The sequence below is a fragment of the Meleagris gallopavo genome, chromosome 4 (assembly GCF_000146605.3).
Source record: "Meleagris gallopavo isolate NT-WF06-2002-E0010 breed Aviagen turkey brand Nicholas breeding stock chromosome 4, Turkey_5.1, whole genome shotgun sequence".
In the NCBI taxonomy this organism is placed as follows: domain Eukaryota; kingdom Metazoa; phylum Chordata; class Aves; order Galliformes; family Phasianidae; genus Meleagris; species Meleagris gallopavo.
This window is the reverse complement of record NC_015014.2, coordinates 12,729,445-12,746,693: the sequence shown is the minus strand read 5'-3', so window position 1 is coordinate 12,746,693 and position 17,249 is coordinate 12,729,445. Positions and strand designations below refer to the sequence as shown.

The 17,249-nt window shown below is 35.8% G+C and overlaps 1 protein-coding gene across 1 annotated transcript in view; it reads left to right on the top strand.

The window, feature by feature from the left end:
• The window catches only part of LRBA (LPS responsive beige-like anchor protein), a 368,564-nt gene that overhangs the window by 59,518 nt on the left and 291,797 nt on the right, over positions 1 to 17,249 (top strand). Inside the window, 9 exon segments of the mRNA XM_010709547.3 lie at positions 7,772 to 8,564; positions 8,567 to 8,772; positions 9,818 to 9,993; positions 10,589 to 10,742; positions 11,133 to 11,313; positions 12,577 to 12,704; positions 13,065 to 13,172; positions 15,310 to 15,481; positions 16,103 to 16,547. Of these exon segments, the coding sequence (XP_010707849.2) occupies positions 7,772 to 8,564; positions 8,567 to 8,772; positions 9,818 to 9,993; positions 10,589 to 10,742; positions 11,133 to 11,313; positions 12,577 to 12,704; positions 13,065 to 13,172; positions 15,310 to 15,481; positions 16,103 to 16,547 (2,363 nt within the window).

Below are 17,249 nucleotides of genomic sequence, written 5' to 3'. Positions count from 1 at the left end.
AGTGTACGGTATCATTAAGGAGTCACTTGGCTAAATGCATTCCAGGTGCAAAGCATACAGTGCCAAGTTTTAACCCTTTATAGAGATAACTTTTTTAGTTTTTGGAAAATGCTTTATCACCTGTCTTTTGTGTTGGCTCTGCTGTCCTCAGAAACCTGTTTCATCTCTTTCCCTTGAGATGTGGAGGTGTGAATAGAATAGATTGTACAATGGTGAGGTGTAGCCAGATCAAAATTCTCTAATGTGTGTTTATAAAAACTGGCATAATTTAGAACATTTCTGTGTTTGCTTAGAATTGCTGGGGAACTGTCCCTGCAAAGGAAGATCACCTTCCTAGCTTTGGTATAGAAAGCTTTGGTATAGAAAGCTTTGGTGTACTGAATTAAAAAATTATTTTCCATATTTTAAAAGCTGTATGCCTGGTTTTCTTTTGGTTGTAGGATAAAATAATGTATAAAATCCAATTCAAGCAGCTTTGAAATAATCATGTGGATTTGGGATCGTGATTTTAATTTAGTGACAATGAGATGAGTCAGTGAGCTAGAATTTATAGATGTTTAAAACAAAACAAAAGATCAAGATTTTTTAGTGATCCTATTATAGCCTAATATTATTCCTGTTCTTAGGAAATACCAGAATACCAAGAAATAGGAGGTACAGATAATTATTCCTGACTTTTTTTTTTTGTTCCTTTTTTGGAATAGCCATATATGGTTTTTGTGCAGTACCGTAATGTATGAGAATATGGTGTTGTTTGCCCTTTGTGTTTCTCTCAGGCACTTCCTGACATGCTGGCATACAGCAAGGTATCCTTGATGGTCTAAACAACTTCCAATTATCAGTTTGCCTCTGTCTAACTTTTTGGCTTTTTAGTCAATACGTAAGGATGTTTCCTTCTTCCACTGTACTTCAAAAGAAGTTGACTGTGGTGGGGTTACAAGTATATGTTACAGGCAGCACTAGCAATGGAGCAATATTATGTTTTGAAGGAATTCAGATGAGTTTGAGTTCTGTTTGTTTGTACATTGGTGCTAATAATATCCATTTCAAGAAGCGAAGGAAAAGGAAAACAAAGAAAAACTTTTTATACATTTGCCTTGATTTAAAAAAAATATATATATATTTGCATTTTATGCTGGCTAGCTGTATAGAACTAGGCAATGTCTTTCATAGTTAGCTTGCAACTATTTTAACATAAATTACAATAAATTGCTGAAAAACTGTGGTGAAATGTTAGTAATCACTTGAAAAGGTCCTTAGATATCTGTATCTAATAATAATTAATTTTTAGTCCCCCTATTTTTATTTATTTTGAATATCATTCTATTCTGCCATACAAATATTGAGGTTCATACGTAGCATGGGATAGACATCATTCAGATGGCAAATTGTTAGATGTTAAGTGCATCTCAGGTGTATTTGATTTCTAGTATGCTTTCAAAGTATTGTAGGAATTATGGGAACAAAAATATTTCCTTAACACTGCTAAGAGAATAACCAATTTGTGTTTTTATTATTTCATCTCTAATTGTATTGGGTTACTGCTTATTTTTCTTTTTACAACCCTTTGCTCCTTTCTTACTACTAATTTATAACACCATTCTATGATAAAGAACTGGTGTATAAAGGAATAGTATTACAGAATTGGATAGGTTTTGCAGAGCTACACATCAAGATACATGCAGCTGCTATAAAAAGCCAAAGAAACTCAATTGCAATTTTATTGTCCAGTTTGATAGATTTCCTGCCACCTTTGTAGCAGGGAAGCTGTTTGTCACTGTAACCCTCTCCTCCAACAGCTGCACAACGTTTTATAAGCAGCGACGGCTTTTCTAGCATAATTGCACTACATTGGTTTCCTTGCACTCAGAATTTAAAAGGTGTGTGTAACCTTTTTAAAACCAAATTTCTTAACTTTGGTCATGTATCTTACTGATTTCCGTATTGTATCTTTTGCTGTTTTTCAAATATTAACAAATTGCATACAATAGTCTATTTGTCACTTCTAGTTTAATAAAAATGTTAATGAAAAAATTAAATCAAAACTCAGGTTTGTTCTAATCAGCTAGAACTGAATTCATGACAGATTGCAAGAACTTTGGTTTCTTCTACATTTTAATCATGGTTGCAAGGCCTCAGTCTTAATTCATCAAGTGGTGTTACTTAGTAAAAAGAACAAATAGTTTTGTTAATATTTAATAATAGGACACAAAGGCTAGTGATCACCTTGCCTTTTTGGGCTTTCAAGATCCCCAAGTTTTACAAGGATAACATGATTTACACGATGTAAATGCACTCCTAGATTATTTCTGTTTTAAACTGCTGGAAAGAACTAATATGTACTTATTTTTAGGACCTTAAATATATCTTACTACCTCAAAAGTTGTTCTGTGTTATTGTATGATTTGATTAAAGAGAAGACAGTTGGGTGAATTCTTAATCTTTTTAAGTCTCTCAGCAAATTGTCATTGGCTAAGTCTCAGAAATTTTAGTATGTCCATACTACAGTTTTATTGTCTCTGTAAGTGGAAAATGTTTTGAAATTCTATTTTCAGATTTAAATAGGAAAGAAATATAATCTTGAAATATTAGTACTTCAAAAAACAACTTAGTTCAATGTAGTTATTACAAAGTACAATTATAATAATTATCAGTAAATGTTAAATATGTATGCAGGAAAATTGGCAAAACCAGCAGAGACTAGTTGGTGGAGAAATTAATATATGATGAATATAAAATGAGGAAAGAAACCTTGCAAAACGTACCAACAACAAAACCAAAAAAATCATGCACGCACACAAAAAAAACCACTTCAATTTGCAGACAGTAGCAATACTCATGAGTCCAAATCTGGTTGACATTCCGAAGCTGCTGAGGAAGGCTGTCTCTCCATTTTTCTCCCATATTTTGGAAAGGTTAAGGTCTCCTACATTGGTGTGTCCAGGCATTTTTAGCTATAAGGCATTTTGAAAGTTTCAGGTGTTATTCGGTCTTCTGAAAAGTGTGTCTGCATTAACCTAAGAGGATGCGGAGGGAGCTAGCTGAGAGACTTGTATAAGTGGCTCGTATAAGGATTTTCGAAGCAAAGCTGGGGGAGATGCAGTTATTTAGTAGCAAGCTTGAAATACTTATATAGGGAATTAATTCTTACAGTATGAATTGCTATTTGTTAAAAAAAAAATTGCCTTTTCTAGATGTGAGTGGTTCTCGGAGGACCACCTTATTTGTGTAGAGGAGAAGGATCTTGTAGAGTCGAATGTGCAGCCTCCCTTCAAATTGTGCATGCAGCTTCTAAAGTTGTGGGCCTGATGCAGTCTTCCTTTCATAGAATCATAGAATGGCTTGGGTTGGAAGGGACCCAAAGGTCATCAAGCTCCAGCCCCCTGCCAAAGGTATGGCCACCAACCTCCAGTTCTGGTACTAGATGGTGTTGCCTGGGGCTCCATCTTAACCTGGTCTTCAACACATCCAGGGACAGAGCATCCACAGCCTCTCTAGGCAGCCTGTTCCAACATCTCACTGCTCTCTCTGGGAAGACCTTTCCCCTGACATTCAATCTAAACCTTCTCTCCTTGAGCTTTGTTTTGTAGAAGGTATGTAAGAAGGCTTTTCCTGATGAGGACTTCTGAGAAGAACGTAATTTTGTTATTCAGCAGGCAGAATAGCTGGAAGGAGGGATCATGAACCACTGATGGGCTCTTAAAAATGCAGCATGTATGTTCATTGGGAAGCTGTTCCATCTCATTGTTCACTTAGTTTGAATGGAATGTCATAATCATATGCAGGATGTTAAAATATGACTGAATTGAACTGAAAGAAGATAATAAATTGGGAATAAAATGAGCATGGTCGACTGAGACTTTAAGAAGCAGGAAAGAGTGGATCAGCTGAGTAGATGGAGCTACACAGAAGCTGTTAAAGAGAGAGTATAATAGACATTTGCTACTGATTGAGAAATGCCAAAGATCTCTAAAAGAAGAAATAGGGAAACTTAAATGCAAGGGAAAGAACTGATGGGAAGAAGTGGCAAACATGTATGAATTAGTGCTCCCAAGCAGAGAGGACTTGAAGAGAAAATGGGTTCTCATCTTTATCACTTCGTAGAAGAACTTGGGAAGGTGTGACCTTCTTCTGCAGGTCTGAAAACTGCTAGTGGCCTGCTTTGCAGTTGCTGCAGAGTGTGAGAAGATCTCCTCCACGCGCTGCTATCTGTGTTCTCTGTGGCTGTGGGGACTAAAGGAGAAAATACCTCTGGTCTGAGTTGCATTTTCTGCTATGGGGCTTCCAACAGCATACAGACACATATGAAAGCTATGGCCAGGAAGAAGAGTGTTAAGACATGCACAGTGGTAAACACTGAATTTAACTATGATATATGTTTGTTAATATCTAGATATGAAGTGTGTTCGAGGCACAGTAGTATTCTATAGAGATAGGTAAAGATATACCTTGACTAGATTCGAAGATAGTCCAGTGCTGATTTACAGCTTTCTCTCCCAAATAAGCTAAGTCTTCCATGAATATTTTGAATATGTCACTAATACATAATTTCTTATTCCAGAGACTTCGCATTTATGTAATTTCTGAATCTGGGTAGAAAAAAGGCGAAAGTATTACTACTTAAGTGAAAATGTAGGAATATAGTTTAGAACATGGAAATGTAGTTGTCACTACTTTTTTTTTTTCTTTTCTATTTTAATGTCAATGGATGCTTTTTGTTAGAAGTGTGGATGACTCCTAGAAACTTCTTATGTTTCGTGTCCTGCATGATACTGAATTAGCTTTTCTTACCTGTCTTCTATTAAATGCTCAGAAGTAAACCAAAGATTCCTTAGGGTCAGTAGGTTACAGACTGTAAGACAGTGTGTGGTGCACACCGTACTTTTATACCTTTCCTTTCACTGAATTAAAAATTAGGCATTGATGCCAGATACTGGGGATCAGGTTCACATTTAAACAGTTAATGTTTCTGATGGAGAAGTGGAAAAACAGACCAAAACAATGCTTGTTAAGATGTTAAAAAGTTGTTATGCCTTCTAGATTTGAAGGCATCAAGTGCAGGAATTGCTTGGCGCTGAGTTAATTCTATGCGGAAGTGGCAGTACTATATATTTGTCTGATCTGTCTGGCAGGCATTTGCTTCTTCTCCTCTCCAAAATTGCCCACCTCATAGTAGAAAGGAAAACAGAATTTTAACATGTAATTAAAATATTTTCCCTATGTTCTTTAATGCAAATGTCAATCATCTTAACCTTTTTCCTTGCTGTATGCTAATTTTTCTCCTTGCCAATTAGTAAATGTTGGATGTCAAATTAAGTTAAAATTAATGGTGGAGGCAAATGCTGCAGTTATTAGCTCGCAAGTGTCTTTAGCTAGTAGTGCGTAGAGTTGCATTCCAGGCATTGCAAACTGCTATGGATTACCCATCAAATGATGGTGAAGATTAATGATTGGCCTTTTAGCTCACCAATTTGGAACAATTTCTAGTAATTAATTTTGTATTATCAGCTTTACAGTTGCAAATGCCTTAAGGAAAATAAAAAATGACTAAAGTACATTTAAGGTTTCCAAGTTGATTTTTTTCTTGTAAATTGTTGCAGGTTTGCAGATACTAATGTTTAATGCTTTTATATGTTATGTATTTGTATTTAATAATCTCAAATTCTGTTTTATTTTGCATCCTGTTCATACTGCATTTGTTAACATTTGCATTTTCTTTGTGGGATGTATTATTTGGCTTTGAACTTGTGCAATTACAAAATGCCATGGCGTGGAACAAAAGTGTAGGAGAAGAATTATCCAGTGGCTTTGCTGTGCTACCACTATTTGTTGGTTTCCTGTCAAAAGAAATTACAAAACTGTAGAGTAAGTGGAACTGTTTAGACAGGTATGTTGAAAAGTTGGGTTTGGCAAAGCTGTATTTCATGATTTCTGTACTACCAAGAAAACCTCGGATTTGATGTGCAAGTTGGAAAAGTCCTATCTTGTAGTCTAATTTTGTTTGTTTCAATTTTGATTTGTGCATTATATAAAGTACATTGTTTAATTTCTTAGTTGTTAAGTGACATGAAACCATTCTGATGTTTGTGGTGGAAGGAGAAAATTATTTCCTTTTTAGGTGACTTTTTTGTGTGTGTTGATGTACTCCTGCAGTTCTGTGCTTTCTGATTTTCTTTCAGTGTGTCTCTCCTTGCAGTTCCCTGCATTGTTCTTCAATCAATATAGATTCTCATCAGATTATGCTTGGATTTATTTGCCCAGAAATTTACATTGCCCATCTGTAAAGATAACATTTGTCTGTATTGACTTTCTTGCCACATTCTTTTTGGTATTAGTGATTACCAGTCCTGAGGAGCATGATTTGGTTTCCCGAATGTTGAAGAGGTTGCTTATAATGGCATCCAAACACTTGTCTATTCCTTGTTTTAAGTGAGACTGACTGTGAAATTATACTGCATCCCTGTCCTGTACATAACATTTTTAACTTTTGGCTCAAGCTGAGCCGAGAAGAACACGTTGCAAAGTTGGTTGCCTTTATAATCTTATGGTCATTGGGACTTATGCTTGTACTTTTCAGTTGTCGTGGTTGGAAGAACAAAACCACAAAGCCTATTATTTGTTTCACATGCTAACATGCAAGATTAATCTGTGGTACCAATCTGATTTCAAGTTAGGACATAAGTTGTCACAAAAACAACAGCAACAAAAAAAAACAATAACAACAAAAAAACATTCAACAGGAAACTTCTAAAAGAGAGTAGCACAGAATGTTTTTGGTTAGTGAATTAACAGTATATGCCAACAGTATTTTCATTTGTTAAATACCTCATTTTGATTTGTTGAAATAAAGGTTTTTAGTAATTTTGGAAATGGGGGAAACAACAGGGAGATGGAGAAAAGGAGAAAGCTGACTGAAGATAACTTCCAGTTGTCAGGATTTCTTCTATTCATAAGCAATGCATTTGACCAACAGTAGCATATTTACCTAGTCAAGTTTTTGAAAATTAGTTAAAGATTGAAAAAGAGGGCTTATTAATATGGTGGTCTTGAAGTTGCCTTTGATATCCTGGCTTTGGGGTAGTTCAGAGGGGTTTTGGAAGAGTATTTCTGAAATAATAGCAACAAAATGTCAAATAAAAATGGCTAAAGCTATTTAGCAGTATACTGCTATCAGGGGTTTAATAGATTCGTTGTGATAGAGGGATGAGCTTTCAGTTGTCTGTTGTCATTTATGCTTTTTTTGTTTATACATAAGATTTGGAACTAATATGGAATTACTTTTTTTTTGAAACTGAGGAAGGATTTCTCTGATCTGTTGCTAGAGACTGTTATATAAACTTGAACTAATAAAATGCTCCAAGTCATGTTGGTACAGTATGCTGCTCCTACAGTACATTAATACGTGTTTGATGAACAATGAAAAGTCCTCTGGCTTATGTAGTTCTTCTCTTCTTGAGACACGTATACCTGGAACTGACGACAATCCACAGAATGGGAGCATTAACTCTTGAACTCCCAGTGCTCTACATGATGTTATGATGTTCAATACCAATAACAAAAACATTGTCAAACCATGACAAAATACTTCCTGTTAGTTGAAGTGATTTGCGATATGAAATTCATTTTTAACATTTAGTTTCACAGAATTGTGAGGGTAGCATCTAATACAAATTTATAGTAGAAAATAGTGATTTGAATAAGGAGTTTGAGTTTCTCAGAGGAAATGGTTATTAATGTACGTATTTTTGTCCTTTCAACGCTCTTCTTCTAGGTAACCTTTGAAATGCACAAAGAAAGTCTTTCTCAAATGTACAGGGAATACCAAGAGAAGGGAAGTGAAGAGAGTGTAATCTGTCCTTCAGCTCCAATTAGAACAATTTCTGGAGTTGGCAAAGGAGCTGAAGTTGTGGAAAAGAAGCAGTGTTTGGAATTAAAAGAAGCTGCTACTGCTCCTCCCTTCCTTGATGATATGGAGTCCAGTACTGAAAAAAACAAGTCAGATGGTGACCAGCAAACTCCTTCAGTCTCTAAGCAAAGGAAGGACTTGAAGGATGAGGACAGGAAAACTATGCAGGATCTAAAAGCAGTGCCTTGTTCAGAACTTTCTCCAGAGCCTGAAGCAATAAAACCCAGTGTTTCTGAAATTAGTAGTGGAATAGCTGAAGCAATTGAAGATTCTCTGAGCAGAGCTCATGAGTTTGTGGAGGAAACGGCTGCTGTTACTGCAGCTTCTTTGGTAATGGAAACTTCTTTGGAAGGAGAAACTCATGAAAGTTCAGGTATGGAAAGATCAGCAGTGGAAGTGGAAGACGAAGATGACTTCGTTGATTTGAAAGAGGAGAGTAGTATGCCTTTGCCTTCAGGAGAGTTTGCAGAAACAGACAGAAAGCACAACTCTAATGAAAATGAAGAGGCAAAGCAGGAAAAGGCAGTACAACAGGGACTTGAATCTGCGCTTTTAAAATCTGAAGATACTGGAGGCGTGGATGGGCAAAACAAAGAACTGGCTTTATCAGAAACAGTCAGTTCTGCAACGGAAGTAGTGAATCAGCCGAATTCAGAAGGGAAAAGAAACTGGAGGAAGAAAAGGTGCTTTATAGTGAAACCAGAACAGCTGACGATACCAATGCACATGTACCAGAGCATGCAGGATGCTCTGAAAAAAGAATTGCCAGGCTTGATGTTTCTAGTGTTGCATCTGATACAGAAAGACTGGAACTGAAAGCCAGTACACATCTTGAAGCACCTCTGCCCCCCAGATCCCTACCTGAGGTAAGGTCTATCAGTCCTTTGTATGCTTAACTTAGAAATAAAAGGAGATTCTTAACTGCTAGCATTTTCAAAAAAGGGTGCTCATGCACATTGTGGGAGTTTTAATGTATCTGTATTTTGCTAGTTATCTAAAGAATGTTTTCAGACTCAGGGTTAAAATAGCCATAATTCTTACAAATTTGTGTGCTGTGAAGTTTCTAAGCTTCTATTCTTTGTATATCCACTTATTGATGCTGACAGAGACTGAGTGCTTTGCTAGTTAAATCCTTCATTTGTCAGTACTTCCATTCTTAATGTTGAAGAACTGAAAGAAACATATTCTAATTTGATTTCATCTAGCATTTCTTCTGCTTCTTTACCCAACTCCCTTACTCTCTTATCAATCTGTTCTCTTGTAATTGTAACCAATTGAATTATTGAGTAGCTAACATTCCTTGGGCAGAAAAAATACCACTAAATTTATATGACATCCCGATGGAACTTGTGAAAATATTCTTTACTCTTGGTTCTCTGCAGGTACACTATATTTTTTTGAAACTAAAATTTTATGGAGTTAACCCTCCATCGTGTCAGCTTATGTTTTTGTCCAAGTATAATTTAAAACTGGGCTTCGGTTCTCTACTGCTGTGCTCCAACGCTCTAGTTTTTAGTTTCTGTTTCAGCTTTTCATGGTTAAATAGTCATGCATCTGAGTACTTCCCTTCTGCAGAGATACCTGTTAATGGATGCTCTTCATTCTGCACCGTTCTTCCTTAAAGGAGGAAAAATGCTCCCTACAGCAACATATACTCCTCCTGTGGTAAGGTTGAGTTGCTGCTTGTGTATGCTTAGACTGACAGGTGTAGTAGCAGCTATAGATTAGTTTGTAGGTTTGTTGTATTCAATAAATAGCTTTTGTGTATTAGTTTTAGCTTTATTTGTAACTATGCGCAAAGTCAAAACTTGTAGAATATCTAAATGCTGAATGCCTTTCCATGGAAACCAATAACCGGGTATGTGGGTATATATATACGTTTATATATTTTTTTTTTAATTGTGTTTTCAGATGTCAAGGCAGCAAGATTCTTCAGGACAAGAGCTAGCTGCTACATCGGATGGGCAGAGAAGAGACTCTAGATCAACTGTGTTCCGTATTCCTGAGTTTAAGTGGTCACTGATGCATCAGCGCTTGCTTACAGACTTGCTCTTTTCCATTGAAACAGATATACAGATGTGGAGAAGGTAAATTTGTGCTTTCCATTGGATGATTATCCAATTTCTGATTATGATTATCTTGAGATTTTCTTAAAACTGTATCATAGTTGCTCTTCAACTTGGAAAGCTGCACATCTGGTAGTTTACTCAAACTCAAAAAAAATCTATTTTATTGCCTCTATTCAAATGTCCATTTTTTGTTGTAGTATTTATTCATATTGTAGTATTTATTTGTCTTATTATTTTGTTTCTCCAAAGATTTAGATTAGGATTTAGTTAATACCTCCAAGGGACTTTGTTGTATGCACTGATACAGTGACTTCTGCTATAACAGATAATCATGGACCAGCCTTATAATACTTCTTTATCCAAGATGTTAATCATAAATCTTGATGTTATTAGCTGACTGTGATTTGGAGAAGTTTTAAGAACTGAAAGGAAATGTAGTTTTAGATTTAGCGTAAGGAACATCAGCCAAATCTTATGGTGATATTTGCTGCCCTTTGCTAACTATTTGTTTATTTTTTTTTTGTAAACAAACACACTAAAATACTGTTAAAAAAAAAAAAAAGACTGTTTTCTGAAAGTATTTTCATGAAACCCGCTTTTGTGTTTTGGACAGTCATTCTACAAAAACTGTAATGGACTTCGTGAATAGCAGTGACAATGTCATATTTGTACACAATACCATTCACCTCATCTCTCAAGTAATGGACAACATGATCATGGCTTGTGGTGGCATATTGCCTCTGCTTTCTGCTGCCACGTCTGCTACTGTAAGAGATTTCATTTTTATTTGAATATTTCTCTTGGGGAATATGCCTTCCTTTATATAGCATATTAAATATATCTGTTCTTTTGAGAAAGGGGAGTATTTCCACAAGCATCTTTCCCCCTTTTGCTACTACTTGAACGTTTTCTCAAAGAAAAATGAAGTGCCTGCCCTCTTTGCCTAAAGAGATAAAAAGTCATCAGTTAGCTACATCATCCCACAGTGGTCTGGAATAAAATTAAATCTCAATATTAATCACGTACTAGGAGCAGTTATTAATTACTTCTTTGTGGCTGAAAATGGACTTCAAGTATGCATTTTTCTTCATTTGATTTGTACAAAGTATCATCTTTGTCAAGTAGTTAATGTTAGTTTGATTTTTTTCTCTGCGTAGCATGAATTGGAGAACATTGAGGCAACTCAAGGACTCTCGGTAGAAGCTTCTTTAACATTTCTCCAGAGATTAATTAACCTTGTAGACGTGTTAATTTTTGCAAGCTCTCTTGGTTTCACTGAAATTGAGTCTGAAAAAAATATGTCATCTGGAGGAATTCTACGACAATGTCTTCGTCTGGGTAAGCAAATAAAACCACTTAAAATAGAGAAGCTTGATAACATAAAATAATTAGCTGCTGGTAGCTTGAATTTTTCTAAATTTTTTTAAATTGACTAGATTTAGTCAAAGATGCCTTGGGATCTTTTACTATTTTACTGTTACTGTACTTTCCAATGCAATTGTGTTTTTTTTTTTCATCTCTTCAAAAAAGTTTAAATAAAAGATTAAAGTGAGTTTGGTAGCCTGATGGTTCTGGATGTATGTCTTCATTTTATCCATGAATAAACATGATAGTTCATTTTCCAAAGTTCCTTAGATAGTCAGGACTGAGAATGCTACAGCATTAAGAAAAAGAAATCTTGCACTGTATATAGACCTGTGAACCTTTACACATATGCCTTAGAAAAGAGATATAAATGTTGTGGTCAGTAGATGAAGGACAAATGCAAACTAGAGATGTTTACTTCAGAAGGGATCAAACTGATCAGTAGGCATAACCAGATCTATAGTAAGTTCAATTCAAATTGGATTGAAGTGATCATTTCTAAAAAATTATAAGACTCATTATGCATCCAAATGGTTAATATAGGAGGAGAGCGTTCATGCCAGTTGCATGCTGTAAGATTTCTTTGCAATGATAAATTTAATTTGCATGAGAGCCAGAGCAGCTCAGAGCATCAACAGTAACTAGCCTTCCTCTCCCTTTCTAGGCAATTAAAACTTTGTGCAGGTAGAACAAGATTTATGGGATGCAAACAGGTATAGAGGTGGGGTAGTTCTTTTTTCCTTTGAAAATCGTATTAGAAGATAAAACAGGTACAATTGTGAAGCTAAAAAAAGATTGTATCGTGTAACATAAAAGTATTTAGTCCAAGAACATTGTGAAGCAGCTATTCTCATTTATTTCTCTAGTGTACCTTCTATATCTTCCTTGCCAGTGTATGAAATTAAGCTACTTCACCTTCCCCAGCCCATGAGATAGCATGCATGGTAACATTTCAATGAGAAGTGAAAAAAGGATGTAATAATGCTAACTTAATAATTTAGGATTATAACTTAATTTGTTCTAATAGTTTGGTATTAATCATTTAAGTATTTTGAGCAGTCTTTTGCAACTATTTAAAATTTATGGAAGCAAAATATTTTCTTTTATTGGTGTGCTTAAACTTCAATAAACTGAAATGTATTATACATCTCTGTAAGGGATATAGACAATACTATTTCCCAGGGTAATTCTTAACCTTTTTTTCTTTTTTTTTCCTTTTTTTTTTTCCCCTTTAAGTATGTGCCATAGCAGTAAGAAATTGCTTGGAGTGTCAGCAACATGCACAGGTGAAGTCAATTGGAGATGTTGCAAAGAACCAAAAAACAGTGCAGGGGTTTCTAGGAGCAGGAAAGTCTGCAGCAAAGGCAAGTATGAGAGCTCATTCAGGAAAACAGAAGTCAGTAATTACTACTCTCTGCAGAGAGGTGTTTTTTCAAATTCATAACCACACCATTGGTACTTCAATTGATCTGAAGAGCATGAACACTGGAAATGCTAAAGTGATATTTCCAAGGTGCTGATTTAACATTTACATACTTAACCTCCCACAGTGAAATAATTCTGTCAGAAGAGTTGGTCTTGTCAGAAGACTTTTTTCCTTTAAATACGAAATTACTATCTGACCTTTGCATTCCTACTTATGATAGTATTATGTACAGAGGGAAACTGTATGCATTTAGTGATTCTTTGTAAAATGCTTTTAAAAACAAACTTTTTTTATGCAGAGTCCAGTGGACATCGTGACTGGTGGAATTTCTCCAATACGAGACCTTGACAGACTTCTGCAGGACATGGATATTAATAGACTTCGAGCAGTAGTGTTCAGAGATATAGTGAGTTACCAGTCATGTTGTTTCCTTTGTAGCTAGGCTTCTGTGTTTACCTGTTTGCCTGAACACTCACTGTGTTACAGTTTATCGAAATTGATTATACAAAAACTGAGTACTGCTCACAGTAACTGAGAAAGCATGAACTTTGTAGGCTGTGTTACATTGTTTGGGACTGGACATGGACAGGTGAAAATGGCTTTCAGATACTAAATGTGTTTTTTCTAGTACAGATGTATACTTTCACATGCTGTACGTAGACAACGTGTATATATTTGAATCAGAAAGATGTTTTTGTATACTTTTTGAAAAATGAGTAACTCTAGATAATTACAAATTTGAGACCAACTATAATTCCCTTACTTCCCTTCAGAGGAACCAGTTTGTGTGTATGTTCTGTATCTCTGTGTATGCTTTTATGACTTGAGTTGACTGAAAATAACTTAGCTGTATGTCAGCAGCTTTTATAGCTGATAATCAAGAAATGAGATTGATTGCTTGAAAAAAAACCCTTGTGTACTGCAAGTACAGTAGCTGCAATGGCTCTAAGTCATTAGTAGCCACCAGATGGAATGCTGGAGCTTTACACTATTTACAGTATTTAGCAAGTTTCATGGTTTAAACAGTGACATGTGTGCTATCCAGCATAGTTTAGGTAAAACTATTTACAGCAATTACTGATTGAAACAAGCTTCTTTCAACCCCTACCTTGATGTTAGCATGCAGAATAGTAACAGGAAGTGAATCTTCGATACTGGTGACAATTAAATAATGAAATTTTCAAAATCGAGCATATTGAGTTTTTTATTTAAAAAATAGTATACACATATATTGTTTTTTGCTCATCTAATCCACCAATGTTTCTGTTTCACAAACAGATGTGAAATGATTTACTTCTTTTTACCTAAGCTGTTACTTTTTGCGTCTAAATGTTTTATGTTTGATTTGTGTGTGCTTTTTTAAATTGCATTCAGTGCATAGAATTGTGATTGGTATGATTTGAAAATGTGTAGGTGGAACCTGGATGGATTCTATTTAACCGCCAATAGTGGTAATGTCTGAACTTTTTTTTAGAGATCTATAGGAGTAGCAGAAAAAAGTTGGTGAGGAGGGACTAACGGTGCTTCACTGGTCAATAACTTTATTTGTAGTACAATTAGAAACTGTCTTGCAAAAGCTCATATGGGAAGAAAATTTTCTTTCTAATCCTTACCATTAGTGGACTACACTCTGATCATGCTTAAATGGACTTGACATTTTAACTTACTTTCTTGAACCACTCAAAGAAGGAGCAAAATTGATTGTTACCTGAGGCCTTATGTAAATGAAAAGTTTTGCCTCATCCCTCTTTTTTTCTATTCGTTGGTCACTGGAGACCGAAATTATTAATTTCTCCTGTGATTCCAAAGTGTACAAAACTGTTTTTCTTTTGGTAGATTTGTTTTAAACAAAGGCTAAAGCGATAGTCTCAGACTACGTCATTGGCTGTTCAGAAGTGGCCATATAAGTCTTTTCATTTCTTTCGCTGGTAGTTCTTGAGTGCTCTGAGGAGGCACTTGACGTGAATCACAGTAAAATGCTTTTAAAGTTTTTATTAAAATCTCTTCAGAAAGTTATATAGGTATTGCAAATAAATATTTGCATTTCTTGTCTAAATTGAACATAACTCAGTACAACCATCCAGACAGGCTGAGGATGAAACAAACTCATAACTTGCATACTCGAGTTTGTTCTACTTCCTTCATTTTTATACAATAATTTATAAATGCTTCTTCAGTTTTGTTGAGTCCGCATGCCTGGTAGTACTTCACAGTTGGTGTCTTGGTAAATCTGGGGAAATGTAGTAAAGCAAATGCCTGTAACTAAAGGGAACTTAGTCTCTGCACTAATCTTAGGCATGTAGTCAAAACATACAACCTTAGTCAATATTGTCGTATTTATCTAAGAAAAACGAAGGGATTAGTGCCACTTGAATACAGTTGCTTTATAGGTGAGCTAGATTGTGAGTAGAGAATATAGTTCTTTCTTTGACATATCAGCTTACGTTCAGTTTGTTTATGGTAGCGCTGGGCATACTTCAGAGAAAAATAAGCATGCTACTGAAATGGTAATGGAAAATCTGTGTGTGTGTCCTTTTCTACAGGAGGATAGTAAACAGGCTCAGTTCTTGGCTTTGGCAGTTGTATATTTTATTTCTGTACTCATGGTTTCAAAATACAGAGATATTCTGGAACCCCAGAATGAAAGAAGACCACTAAACCACAGTCAGTCATTCAAGGAATCAGAGAAAGAAAATAATGGAACTTCTGCTGCAGGTGAACTGTTAATTATTTGGCTAAATGAAATAATGTAATGTAAGCATTTGAAAATTCTGTAGAAGTCCACTCCAGGCCGTACAGAAATGTGTGCGTTGTAAGCACTTAGAAAAACTACATGGAACTGTTGGATTTGTCTCAGTATTTGTATGAATCTTTCTGATCTGAGAACAATCTCATCTGTAGATTAATGTTGCCATGTAGTTCAGTCTCACTGAATGCTTGTTGCAGAAACATGATGATTTTGTTTACAGTTCAGTATGCGTTAGCAGAGACTGCCAGCTTTTTGTTTTTGCTATAAGGCTGTATTTTTCTTTCTCTTTCTACTCTTCTCCAAAGCACTCAGTTCGTTTTCATTCTTTCACTGTTAAGTCAATATTTTCTGTTTCTTTGTTACTGCAATTTTGGATGGTAGGTCTTTTCAAGCTTCTTAGAAATTAGCAGAATTTTTTTTTGTTCTAAGTTTCATATTGAATGCTTAATAAATCTTTAAGCAGGTAAGAGGAAATATTATGTTATTTTCTTTGTCACCTATTGGTGTTACTTTCTTGGAGCAATGTGGTGAGTACAGTTGTGTTAATAATGAACTTAAAATTTGTTCTCTGACTCTACTTTGAACAGATGTGGAACATCCATCTGCTGCTATTGGTGCTTTAACTTCAGCTTCTGCTGGAGATTCAGAGTGTACAGCATCTGTACAAAGAAGGGACTCTGGTCTTGGGGAGGAACCAGCTTCAGAGCAAACAAACAGTTCGGGCGGTGTTGCTGAGGCAGGAGCTCTGAGTGTCAGTGCAGGTCCAGATGCTGTCAGTGAAGTACTTTGCACTCTGTCCTTAGAAGTAAATAAGTCTCAGGAGGACAGAGGTGAAACTGGACCAGAGGACATGAAACCTTCAGCTTCTGTGCCAGCTGCAAAAAATGTTAATGTGAAGGACATTCTGAGAAGCTTAGTAAGCACACCAGCTGATGGGACTGCAGTTGATCCTGCTCTTCTGCCACCTGCCTTTCTTGGAGTTCTTGGTGATGGAGCTGCTGAACAGCCTGTACAGTTCCATTCATTTGACAGGTAATGTAACTTGTAAAATTTTTGATTTATTTCAGGTTGCTTAAGCTGACTGTAAAGAATATAAAATCGGTGCTTCATCTGACCAGATCTCACGTGTAAAGAATATAAAATTGGATCTTCATGTGACCAGATAGTACTTAATATAATCAGAGTGCGTTGGTTTATAAGTAGAACTTGTGAACAAAGTCCATTGACATCACGTAGGCTCATCATGAAGGTACGGGAGTATACTCTGCAATTCGTGGGATGTTATGTTATGCTACAAAATACTATGGAAATGGAAAATGATTGGTGGTTAAGTAAAACCTGAATGCCTCAGACATCACTTGTTTTTAAAAGTTGACTCTGCTGTGCCCATGCACGTTACAGCTCAGAAGCAGTACTGAAAGCATGCCAAGAAATGGCCTACAAATGATTGCAAGAGTAAAAGAAAAGATTGTAAATGTGAAAGCTGTTTAATCTTGCCTGTTTTCCTAAATGCAGCACTTTCAGATTTTTTGCCTCCATCTTTGTCCTCTGCTGTGGATACCAGCTGTTACTCTCCTTGAAACTGTCTCCCCATCATTTTCCCTTGTGATCACTGTGTTCTGAACACTTTTGAAGTGTTCATGTATCCCAACTGTATTTGCCAAATGTGCCTTTTTTCTAGCAAATAGTTTTTAGAAATCCCGGAGAAAGACTGGGGCTGTCTCAGGAGAGTAC